The sequence below is a fragment of the Haliotis rufescens genome, unplaced genomic scaffold, assembly GCF_023055435.1.
Source record: "Haliotis rufescens isolate VD_foot unplaced genomic scaffold, xgHalRufe1.0.p SCAF_1, whole genome shotgun sequence".
Classification (NCBI taxonomy): domain Eukaryota; kingdom Metazoa; phylum Mollusca; class Gastropoda; order Lepetellida; family Haliotidae; genus Haliotis; species Haliotis rufescens.
Genome location: NW_025963779.1, coordinates 79930818 through 79944020, shown reverse-complemented (window position 1 = coordinate 79944020; position 13203 = coordinate 79930818). Strand labels below are relative to the sequence as shown.

At 41.1% G+C, this 13203-nt stretch overlaps 1 protein-coding gene across 1 annotated transcript; it reads left to right on the top strand.

The window, feature by feature from the left end:
• The first annotated feature begins 1422 nt into the window (after positions 1–1422).
• LOC124143764 (chitotriosidase-1-like) lies at positions 1423–9742 on the top strand. Its single transcript, XM_046512849.2, has 10 exons — positions 1423–1586; positions 3580–3653; positions 3904–4083; positions 4449–4611; positions 4961–5054; positions 5495–5619; positions 5840–5966; positions 6822–7130; positions 7405–7954; positions 8807–9742. Exons 2-10 carry the CDS (start codon positions 3581–3583, stop codon positions 8998–9000), a joined length of 1815 nt encoding a protein of 604 aa, XP_046368805.2. The 5' UTR covers positions 1423–1586; position 3580; the 3' UTR covers positions 9001–9742.
• The last annotated feature ends 3461 nt before the right edge of the window (positions 9743–13203 follow it).

Here is a 13203-nt window from a genome sequence, read left to right as displayed (position 1 = left end):
GAATATTAGCTTATTTTTTAAACCTGTTTGGCTTTGCGATGCTTAAAAGTTAGGGAAACATGAAAGTTATGTTGGTCAATTGGACAGAGTACAATTGCAGATGGATTTGTCAAGTTATGTTTTGCATTCAGTGCATTTGGAGTTATATCAAGAACACTATGGTCTTTTCAATTTTCTTGGGGAAAGGTTTTTGAGGATGATATAGATCAACATCGTATTTTGCATGATTTTGAGATACGGTGCTTTTAAGAATATTCAATATGTGTTCACAGAGGTACCAGGATCGCATGATGTACAACAGATGAATAAATATAAATACAGTCAGTGTGTGTATCATATTTATCATTAAAATGATTTGGCAAAATTGATCATTCTAAGTTTATGTTATTTCTCACGAATATTTTGTGAGTATATTCAAACTGCCGAATGAAAAAGAGACTTTTTACAAGACATGCTAATATAAGGTATCGGCATCGTTATGTCCCTACCTCTCGCCACGATGTGAAAGTTAGAGACAGGCTAAGGAAATGTGTAGAGGAGCATATCTATACTTTCCCCGCTTCTCAGAAAGGTGTAAAAATTGGGGGCAAGCTAAGAAAGCAAGCACATCAAAATATCTTCTTTCCATGTATTCCCGTAATGCAACACATGTCAAACTAAAAAGTAGCACGAAATGTCCAAATACCTTAGGCACTAATGATTATAGTTATTTGTATAACACAGGCCAGCACAAGGTAACTTGATTCGAGAATTGTCTAATTATTTTTAGTGGAATAGGCACGCAATTAACAAATATCAGATACACTGTTCCTTTTAACAATATTTGAACTTTTATATCTAGTCCCGTCTTCGCATTTCTACAGACAAACTTGAAATTATTGTAAATGATTTTATAGCGAATGGTAAAACACCAAACGTGCAAGGTCGTCGGTTTGTTTTATCTCTGCATATTTTCAGTACACTCTAGAAATCCTTCAATTTTATGCATAATTGTATGCTGTGAAAACACACGTGAATTATTTCAAAGTCAATAAACAAACGTCATGATTCTGAAACAGGTGAATTGGTAAGTAGACCCAATAGAAGACCGACCTGGACTCCGTAAAATCAACGAAGAATTTGCTCTCAAGCGCCGTCAGAATTCCTTGCCTGCGAAAAAAACCTGCAACAGAAGCGGTTAAAATTGATAAAAGATTGAGCAGTTTCGTCATGAAGGTTAAATAGTGTTTGTTGGGCTTTCGCTCACTCGATAAACGGATACTTGTCTAAGCTAAGGCAAATATACACGTTGTTTCCGTTGAATCACACACGATGTTGGCCGGAGTCCCGCAGGTTTTGGTTGGGGGAACCTTCGAGTAAACAAGCCCCTGATCATCTTATAAATAGGCAGGTGGAACTAGTGGAAGGCAGAACAAGCTCAGCCTTTCAAGCTGATCACTTCTACAAGGATCTGTGCACTTGCTTCTATACCTTGTGCTATACCAAGTGCAATTCTCTTGAGCAACTTTTAAACACCTTTACCTGCACAGGATTCTGACAGAAGCCAAGCACAGCAAAGACCATCCGGAGTTATCTGTTCAACAAAGGTAAGAGAGCAAGCTTCTTTGCAGAAAATTTCTACATCTTTGCTTGAATCAGCATCAGTGATTAGCATGAGATCCTTTAACATGTTCATTTGTTCTGTTCGCGCACATTTCTGTATCTTTGCTAGAGTCAGAATCAGTGATTGCATCTGGAGCATCAACTTTAGAAATATAATGAATATGTTTCAATGGAAAAACGGCTTGCGCATTTGCTATATTCAACATGAGCGATTAGCACTAGGGCATTTAACATGATGTACTAAGTGAGTTTCATTGGAGTCACTTTCTGAATCTTTGCTAGGGTCTGCATTGATGATCAGCGCTGCGGTACTTAACATAAGAACATTAGGAGCATGTTTCATTGGGGAAACGTAAAGAAGCTTTGCTCGAGTCAGCACAAATGATTTGCTTTAGAGCATTTAAAACAACGAACATAAGGACCTATTTTCATTAGAGAAACTTTGACCATCTTTGATTGAGTGAGCATAAGGGATTTCCATTGGGGCTCTATGTATTTTCGTTATAATGTGGGGCGGTCGGGTAGCCTAGTGGTTAAAGCGTTCGCTCGTCACGCCGAAGACCCGGGTTCGATTCCCGACATGGGTACAACGTGTGAAGCCCATTTCTTGTGTCCCCCGCCGTGATATTGCTGGAATATTGCTTAAAGCGGCGTAAAACCATACTCACTCACTCACTCACTCACTCACTCACTCGTTGTAATGTACTTGACCGTCGTGTTACCGTCTGAATGAGGGAGGAAATCATTTTGGCAATGTGTCCATCAAATTACCATTTGGAACATGCCATTCGTATCTATAAGATCTTTGATTTATTAGTGATATGTTTAATGAATTGTTTTGTCATAATTGTAAATAAATATTTGGTAAAATCGGACATACTGTTGCTTAACATACCTACAACATTGATTATCTAGTTAGTTTTTGTTACTTTAAATTTAAAACAACATCAAGAGCGGGAGACATTGTATTCTTCATACAAAATGTCCTAACTATTCTTTCCTGAATTTGTAATTATATAAAAATCATACTTTGTGATTGAATGCAAAGAAACATTTATCCCCTGCCAAAGCTAACCAAACAAACTGGGCATACCTCCCCATGTCTCTGTGCGGTAGCAGCATTCTCACCTAAGCACGTGTACCGTCAGACTTGTTTAATCGATAAACGACGGAGGTTGGAATTTGACCAAACAGGTTTTAACATCAGTTTGAAGGGGCTTGAAATGTTTCACTCTCCAAAGAAAACAAAGGTCAGGGTTGTAATGTTTAAAGCTCATGTCTAAGCGTTGAGGATGCAGAGTTTGTCTCTCAAGATTAGTGTAGCTGCGTGCAGTGCTCAACATCGTTTGTTGTCCTAACCCTTTCGTGGCAGGTGACTGGCCCACACCAAGGCTTAGCCTGCCATAATTATATTAATGTTGTCATACATGAAACTTTTCTCATTAAAGTCGCATTACACGCCTCAGGAGTGAACAAATACAATAAGCTTATGAATATCGGTTTTGGCATGACTTGACATAAGAAAATTAACACATCATACTTAACCTCATCAAACAATTGCAAGTATACTTTGTGCCAAATTATTATCTATTTAGAAAGAGATATAAATATTACCCTATTTCTACAAGTTTACTCTAATAAATAATTCATTTTTTGTACAACATTTTGATTATATAAATGAGGACAATAAGTAGCTGTGTTAGGTACTTCTGTTTGGTGTTCATGTTTCACCTTGGTATATTCCTGATAAAAAGAAAGCACGTGATTCCTCCCCATTACGAAAAGATTCAAATGTGTTTTTCACTGGGGCATTTAATGCATGTCATGAACACTAAACATATTAGGTTTTAAGAATATGTACTTCAGAGTAGACACGTTCGATATTAAATATAAGAGCGATTCGCCGACACTTCAGCATATTTCAGGAATTGCCTACAAGGATTGCAATATTGCACGGTATTTCCTTCTCTCTTGCAGGATGAGAATGACGATACGGGAGATGTATGGGCTGTTGGCAGTCCTGGCTGTGTTCTCTCCGGTTCTCGTGGAAGGTACGTTCAGTTGTGACGCGTCCATGAAGTTATATTAATCATCATCATCCACAATTTACAGTGTATTGTTCGTGACAATTAAGAACACTCGAAAGTTATTTCATAACATTCTTTTTATTTCTATTTAAAAATATTTCTCCTAAATACGTTGACTACTTCGACAACTGTTATAAAAGAATTGTATATTTCTATCTGGAAAATCGCTTTTTAGACTTGTATACTCTGCTTAACATTGGATTTTGAATTGCAGGCAACAAGAAGATTTTTTGCTACTACAGCAGTTTTGCTCAGACAAGAAATGGTATTGGCAAGTTCTTGCCTGAGGATATTGATCCTTACCTCTGCACACATATCATCTATGCCTTCGTCGACATCACCCCAAATGGACGGGACCTTCTCTCTTTTAACTGGAACGACCAGGGACCCAACGGTAAGTTGAACTCAGATCACATCGAGTACGCCAGATTGTGAAAGAGTCTGATAACGACATATTCATTACAAACTTATAGAATACGCCTTTGCTGGGTAGGGAATATATTGACGAATCCCACTATAACATTTTAAAAGTTGCACATTATTAAATACCAACGGTTGTACTGTGGCACTGCATTATTGAAACACATATGTGTAAATCTGAACGTAAGAGTAGAACAAATATCCTTCAATTAACCCATCATTTTATGACAGTGGTTCTGCGACAGTGCATTATTTGGAACATCTATGTTAGTCTTAACGTCCAGGGAGAAGAACAAGTCGAAATCTATTCCGTCAATTAATCCAATCATTTCGTTACAGGTCTCTATGCCAGAACCATCGCCCTGAAGAACAAGAACCCAGACCTGAAGGTTCTACTGGCTGTGGGTGGCTGGCAAATCGGCTCCAAGCCATTCATCCCTATGATCAGTAATGAACACAACAGACGCACATGGGTGAAGAACGTCGTCAACTACTTAAGATCGTATGTCACTCTTTTCCTTTATACCAGTGGGCATCTAAGTCATTAAAATGTCTGCATCTTTATTTTACTGTTAAAAACATAAGCGACGTTCGAAATCAATCTAGGCTCGTTTGAACAATGCGATCTTCGCCTTGAGACTATTGTAGGCACATGCTACAGTAGGGAAATACGATAGTTGGAGACGAGATCCAAGTTCGCAATACATTTTACTTTTAATTACATGTGTACCGTTGATTAAATAATAGATTACAAAACATGCAACTTGACGTTATATCAGCATAAATTCATTCTTGACGCTTTATGGCGTCGACGTGAATAATCCCAAACCTCCATGTCAATATTCTTTCAGACATAACTTTGATGGTTTCGATATGGACTGGGAATTCCCGGCCACACGTGGTAGCCCCCCTGAAGACAAATACAGATTCTCCATGCTCATGAAGGTACGTTTAATCTCCCCCACATGTATATCAATATGTCAGCATTCACAATGGCACATTTACAGAAGTAAAATAGCCTTACAATGAACTGTCCGTGGGGCTTGGTATAAATATCAACATGATTAATCATGGGGGAATATCATCTGAAATAGCAAAGCTTAAGTTAATCATATCATCATCTCGAAGGTACAAAACCAAATTCACAAAATCCAAATCACCCCATTTTCATTCGTATACATCGTACACTAAACAAGATTGTTGTTCATATAGCGTTAGTGATTACGGTTTTACGCCGCTTTTAACAATATTCACGGCTGGGGTGCCAGAAATAGGCTGCCCATGTGGGCACTCGAACCTTGGGCCTTCAATGTTACGAGCGAACGCTTTACCCATCGCCCCTTGTTGATATAGAAGGAAACTGTAGCAGTATCATGTGTTCATAGGAACTGCAAGAAGCTTTCAAAGCTGAATCCTACAACTCTGGCAAGGACAAGCTCCTGTTGACATGTGCTACCGCTTCTGGCACATACTACATTGACCAATCCTACGAGCCACACAAGCTTGTCAAGTGAGTATTGTTCTGTTAAATAATAATCGTAATACCTTCAAAGATATCATAGTAAACATTTATAAATTGTTAAATGTTAAAACGTCTCTAAAACACCTAATCTGACTTCTCAGAGACAATATATGTATAGATGTATTATGCGGAGTATTATGGAGATGCATACGCCATACGCTTCTATCAGCGTATGCTAGGGATGTTGACCGACTGCGTCTGTCTGCAGGTACATCGACTACATGTTCTTGATGACCTACAACTACCACGGCCAATGGGAGAAGCAGACAGGACATCACAGCGGACTCTGGAAACACAGAAATGATCCTCCAGGCGAGAAGAGCGAGCTTCACCAGGTACGGTTCCCTCCCTTTAAACTAAAGGCACTGTATCTAATTATTGATCCAATATCTAAAGTGTTGATGGTAGCGCTCTAAGTGCAACGCTGGTCCACATAGCCTAGAGTTATTATTGCATAGATGGCTTTAAATCAATCACCACGTATGTGCAGTGAATCCTCTTCAATCGTGACTAGTTGGCGCCGGACACTTCACGATTACCTTTGCGTCAATATATCAAGCTCATTACAGCGATAGCTCGTTCGTAGAGATTTCTACTCTATCACTACCAAAGTCATAGATCCCCACAGCCTACAACAATGCATTGTGTTGAACTCGCAACTGACTGACGTTTACAAACGTATGACGACACCGAATACTCTTCCCCAAGATAATTAGTGTTCATTGTTGGTCAGTTTAAAGTTCTATTTAATTTCAACTGTTTTGTAATTGGTACAGTGATGTCAGGGTGGTGTTGGGTGCTTTTCTGTTAATCGGCAAACCTCGAACTAATCTGATTAAACAAACGTATACATGCATCTGGAAAACCGTAACTTAATCGGAAACCTCTCAATCCAGTGTGATGATATTCCAACGTGACAAAAATACATTGCACTCACTTGGGTTTGAGGCAAAGTTTCCGGATGCAGTGGCCGCTTGCACACTGGTGATATAGGGATGGTAAAAAGGTGGGAGGAGCTTGTCAAAATATATACAAAGGGACACAACTCTTATCTTTCCGGATTGGCGCAAGTAGAAATTACTTTGACCCTATTCGCCATATATCTGTACTTATAGATTACTACTTCTCCTTTTTCCGGATTTATGACTTGCTCTACATATTGCTCACATCAATGTAACTTTGTATTTAAGCAATGGTCAATTGATTACTGGCTTAACATGGGAATGGACAAAGACCGTCTGATTGTTGGAATCCCCACCTACGGAATGAGCTTCACCCTGGCCAACCCCCACCAACACGGCGTGTTCGCCCCAGCTAGAGGCGGCGGCAGGATGGGCAAGTACACCAGTGAGACCGGCATCCTCTCTTACTATGAGATCTGCGAAAGTATCAACCGCGAGGGCTGGAAGACTGAGTGGATTGATGACCAGGGTGTCCCATATGCTTACGGCGGTGACCAGTGGGTGGGATTCGAGACCCCGGACAGCATCAAACTGAAGGTTAATATCTTATTCAAATCATTTCCCACTAAAGAATGTGTGAAACCCATTTCTGGTGTCCCCCGACGTGATATTGCTGGAATATTGCTTAATGGGCCATAAAACAACACATACTCACTCCCACTTAATACCCCGTTCTTTTCTGATGTGTCCAAAACAGTGCCACAAAGTGACCACCTATCAATTTCGAGGCAACTAAATGCATTTATAAGTAACAAACGAAAAAGATGTTGAATAGTAAAGTTTCATATTCTGCTTGTGTCTCATTTTTCAGGCTGACAACATTATCAAGCGTGATCTTGGCGGTGCTTTCGTGTGGTCTGTTGAGATGGATGACTTCAAGGGAAGCTGCGGCAATGGACGCTATCCTCTTCTCGGCACCATCACCAAGATCTTGAAACCTTACAATGGACGCAGGGCTAACACCGCTGATTCAGCAACCGTCCCCCGATGGAAGCCCACCCCTAAGCCTACCCCCATTGCCCAGCCCAAACCCCAGTGGACCAGAAGACCCGCGGGTGCCGACAAACCCAGAAGCAAGTCTCCTTGGGCTAAACCTACCAACAAGCCTTCCTGGAGGTCAAAGCCAACATGGAAGCCCAAACCAACATGGAAGCCAAAACCAACATGGAAGGCCAAGCCAACATGGAAGCCCAAGAACGACTGGAAGAAATCGGATAGGAGTTGGGAAAAGGTCGAGACCACCCCCAAGCACTGGAACGCTCGTCCCACAGGAAGGCCAAGCATGCCAAAACATGACTCCACGACCCACTCACCTAAACAGAGCCCCTGGCAGAAACCTGGCACAAGACAACCATCAGCAGGTAACTATAGTAACAGTAAAACATGAAATACACATTTCACAATCACGTCTTCCAAAATGTAGCATCTCAGTTCGGCACATACAAATGTTATACAAGCGTCTACCGAGTGCGAAATCAGTTCAACCGGGAGCGCTTGTAACATCTCCAAAATCATCATTCTCATAATCAGCATCATGAATAATGTTCGTTAGACCGTGAAAGACGTGTTGGTCTATGGTAACGAAAATTTAAATTAATTCATCGAAATGAAAATTACTTAAAATCTGCGACCGCCTCCGTGGTCTAAGGGTAAAGCGTCTGCCTGGATAGCGGATGGTCCGGGGTTCGATCCCAAAAGACGTTAAAAGATGGAACATGCGCTCGGCATTAAGGGGCTAAAACAAGGACTGGTCCGCTCGGTGTCAGTATACTGTGTCTGAGTGGGGCATTCATGCTAAACTGCGACATGGTATCTCAGTGGGCTAGCACTATGAAATCGGCTGTAATCCGGACATGAGCATTCGTCGCTATATAAGTGGAAAAATCATGAACGCGACGTTAAACCCCATTTCACCTCACCTAACCTCACCTCACTTAAATCTGCAGGGTTTCGCCCATTAGGCGTGCCAGAAAGATGATTTTGGTTTCGAATCCTGGCTCGGCCTGACTGTGTGTCTAGGTTTGTCAGCACCACATCCATTCTAGATTTCACGAAAGTGGTAAAAGCCTCATACCTACATCACTTCTGTCTTTCATCCCACACCAAGCTGACACACAGTGATATAACTGTAATTCTACTGTTCAAAGAGGTCCTTAATCAAACTCACTCACCCATTTAACTACGATGACTAAACCAGTGTTATTTATTTCCAGCTGGAAGCACCGACTGCAAACAGCTTGGAGTTGGAATGTTCACTGATCCCGCTTCCTGTGAACGTTTCATCATGTGTCTGCCCGGAGCGTGGCTTGACTACGGACCAATCAAGATGGACTGCCCCGCCGGAACGAGATTTGACGAGAACTTGAAAATATGTAACCACGCCAACAGTGTAGAATGTTGGGTGTAACTTTCCTGCTAATTTCTAATTTCAAAATCCAAACTTTCGAAACGTATTATTTTTCGACCTAATTTATCAAAAGTGTTCTTATCAGTATTCGATCAACTATAATCTCCACTGTAACAAAGGATATTTATTATATTGATGAATGTATTTCACGATCTCATGTACAGATACTCATCCATACACAAATGAAGTATTTCCCTGTAACATAGTTGACCAGGAATATGCTCGAAGATGATTATTTATTCCCTCGTTGTACCATTTCGTCCATTCATGTACATTGTCACTACGGGCTCGCTTTTATCTACGAATCGTTTCCATCTCTTCCCCTCCTCACACGATGCTCAACTGCTGCAACTGCAGCGTCCTTCAGGTGCACCCTCAGCATCACCTGATCTGGCTAGAAGACATGATTTCATTCCCCACTTAAAGGAAGCCGATTCTATGGAATGAAACGAACCCTTACTTCACATTACTTGTCAGTGCCTTTAACACGTGTGTCCCATTCCTGCTGTTTATTCTGTTCTCTGATTTACGTTCCCGATAATGTTAAAATTCGCACCAAGATTCCCCACTCGACCTTAAGGCATGACAAGTTGTATATTATCTGTCCATATTCTCCATACCCTCCGTATCAACATTGGCATGTACAAATGTATATAGGTATACCACCTGTACAACTCACATTATAACCGAACATGTATATTGAGTGTAAATATGACAGTGAATAAAATCACATTCCAATTAATCACATTGTCTGTTACTATTCACACGAAGGGTACCATTCGTGAGGTTGGTTGGTTAGTTGGTTGGTTTGTTGTTTAACGCCGCACTCAGCAATATTCCAGCTATATGACGGCGGTCTGTAAATAATCGAGTCTGGACCAGACAATCAAGTGATTAATATCATGAGCATCGATCCACGCAATTGGGATCGATGACATGCATAAACCAAGTCAGCGGGCCTGACCACCTGATCCTGTTAGTCGCCTTTTACGACAAGCATAGTCGCCTTTTTGCAAGCATGGGTTGCTGAAGACCTATTCCACCCCGGAATCTTCACGGGTACCATTCGTGAGGAACAAACCCGATTTTAACATGGCTCAATTAATGTCATTGTATCGTGGTGATAACAATGTTATCACTGCATCGTGGTGATGACTATGATATCATTGTATGATAACTATGTACAGTGATAACATAATGTTAGCATTGTATCGCGATGATGACTGTTATCATTGCATCACGGTTATAGTTATGGTATCATTGTACCATGATGCTATCAGTGTATTTTGGTGATGACTCTAAGCACTGTATCCTGGTGATGATAATATTATCATTGTATCATGGTGATGACTATGTTGTTATTGTATCACGGTGATGACTGTTATCATTGTATAATGGTGAGTATTATGGTACCATTCTACCATGATGCTTATTGTGTCAGCAATGTGTCATGGTGGTGACTCTTATCACTGTATCTTGGTGATAATAATGATATTGTATCATGGTGATGACTCATATCACTGTTTCCTGGTGATAATAATGTTATCTTTGTATCAGGGTGATGATTATGTTGTCACTGTATCATGGTGATGACTGTTATCACTGTATCATGGTGATGACCATGTTGTCATCGTATCATGGTGATGACTCTTATCACGGTATCCTGGTGATAATAATGTTATCTTTGTATCAGGGTGATGATTATGTTGTCATTGTATCATGGTGATGACTGTTATCACTGTATCATGGTGATGACCATGTTGTCATCGTATCATGGTGATGACTCTTATCACTGTATCATGGTGATAATATTGTTATCACTGTATCGTGGTGATATTAATGTTATCACTGCATCATGGTGATAATAATGTTATCACTGTATCATGGTGATGACTCTTATCACTGTATACTGGTGATAATATAGTTATTGTATCATGGTGACGACTGTTATCACTGTATCATGGTGATGACGTATTTGTCATTGTCTCATGGTGACGACTGTTATAACTGTATCATGGTGATAATAATGCTACCTTTGTATCATGTTGATGATTACGTTATCGTTGTATCATGGTGATGATTATGTTGTCGTTGTGTTACGAGTGATGGTGAAGCAAAGGGGTACACCTCAAAACCACTCGCACAATTAAAATGGATTATACAAGAATCTAACTGCAGTTAAGAAGAGTTTATTAATTCTACAGGCTTACATAATAATAACAAAGGGCAACCTAGCAATAATGTCGGCAAAGCAATATGGTATTATTAAAACACAAAGTCATAGTCACCAGGGGTATGATTGCAACGGTTGCAACAAATAAGGCTGTTTCACCAGCGAATTACAAACACCAATGCCCTTCTACAACAATCACAAGTGTTTTAAAAGCTTTGCCGATAGGCCACTTACTTTCACTAAAAACACAACAGCTACTTGCTTGAATCAATCAGATCACAAGCTGTACATTCAATTACGTTACAAGCAAGTCACATAACTGAAATCCCCTCACCTCAAGTCATGTCCAATTGAACCTAACATACTGATTAACAGGTAAAGTATGCACCCCATATTCAAACATACATCAGCACATATAACAATTGTATCATGGTGATAACAAGGGTATCATTGTATCATGGTGATGTCTCTGTGTTTCTATTATAGAGATGGCTGTTATCAATGCGTAATGGTGACGAATGTTATGTATCATGGCGATGTATCATGGCGGTTTGGATGAATTCAGTGTCCTCGAAACCACATCCCACGTCCTACTACCCTAATCACCCCACCCCGACCTTAGAACATTGGGATGAATCAGTGTACCAAGAACCACATCCCACATCCTACTACCCTAATCACCCCACCCCAATCTTTGAACATTGGGATGATATCAGTGAACCAAGAACCACATCCCACGTCCTACTACCCTAATCACCCCACCCCAATCTTTGAACATTGGGATGAATCAGTGTACCAAAAACCACATCCCAGTGTATCATGGCGATTTAGATGAATTCAGTGTCCTCGAAACCACATCCCACGTCCTACTACCCTAATCACCCCACCCCGACCTTAGAACATTGGGATGAATCAGTGTACCAAGAACCACATCCCACATCCTACTACCCTAATCACCCCACCCCAATCTTTGAACATTGGGATGAATCAGTGTACCAAAAACCACATCCCAGTGTATCATGGCGATTTGGATGAATTCAGTGTCCTCGAAACCACATCCCACGTCCTACTACCCTAATCACCCCACCCCGACCTTAGAACATTGGGATGAATCAGTGTACCAAGAACCACATCCCACATCCTACTACCCTAATCATCCCATCTCAACCTTAGAACATTGGGATGATATCAGTGAACCAAGAACCACATCCCACGTCCCACTACCCTAATCACCCCACCCCAACCTTAGAACATTGGGATGATATCAGTGAACCAAGAACCACATCCCACGTCCTACTACCCTAATCACCCCACCCCAACCTTAGAACATTGGGATGATATCAGTGTACCAAGAACCACATCCCACGTCCTACTACCCTCATCACCCCACCCCATCCTTAGAACATAGGGTGAAATCTGTGTACCAAGAACCACATCCCATGTCCTACTACCCTAATCACCCCACCCCATCCTTAGAACATAGGGTGAAATCTGTGTACTAAGAACCACATCCCACGTCCTACTACCCTAATCACCCCACCCCAACCTTAGAACATTGGGATGATATCAGTGTAACAAGAACCACATCCCTTGTCCTACTACCCTAATCACCCCACCCCATCCTTAGAACATAGGGTGAAATCTGTGTACCAAGAACCACATCCCATGTCCTACTACCCTAATCACCCCACCCCATCCTTAGAACATAGGGTGAAATCTGTGTACTAAGAACCACATCCCACGTCCTACTACCCTAATCACCCCACCCCAACCTTAGAACATTGGGATGTTATCAGTGTACCAAAAACCACATCCCACATCCTACTACCCTAATCACCCCACCCCAATCTTAGAACATTGGGATGATATCAGTGTACCAAGAACCACATCCCACGTCCTACTACCCTTATCACCCCACCCCAATCTTAGAACATTGGGATGATATCAGTGTACCAAGAACCACATCCCATGTCCTTCTACCCTAATCACCCCAACCCCACCTGAGAACATAGGGTGAAATCTGTGTACGA

What these genes read in the sequence shown, in the direction of transcription:
- LOC124143764 (XM_046512849.2), top strand. Translation starts at nt 3,581, where the DNA reads ATGAGAATGACGATACGGGAGATGTATGGGCTGTTGGCAGTCCTGGCT. An exon ending in GAACGACCAGGGACCCAACG is followed by an intron (nt 4,084 to 4,448) that starts GTAAGTTGAACT and finishes ATTTCGTTACAG; the next exon opens with GTCTCTATGCCAGAACCATC. An exon ending in GATTCTCCATGCTCATGAAG is followed by an intron (nt 5,055 to 5,494) that starts GTACGTTTAATC and finishes ATGTGTTCATAG; the next exon opens with GAACTGCAAGAAGCTTTCAA.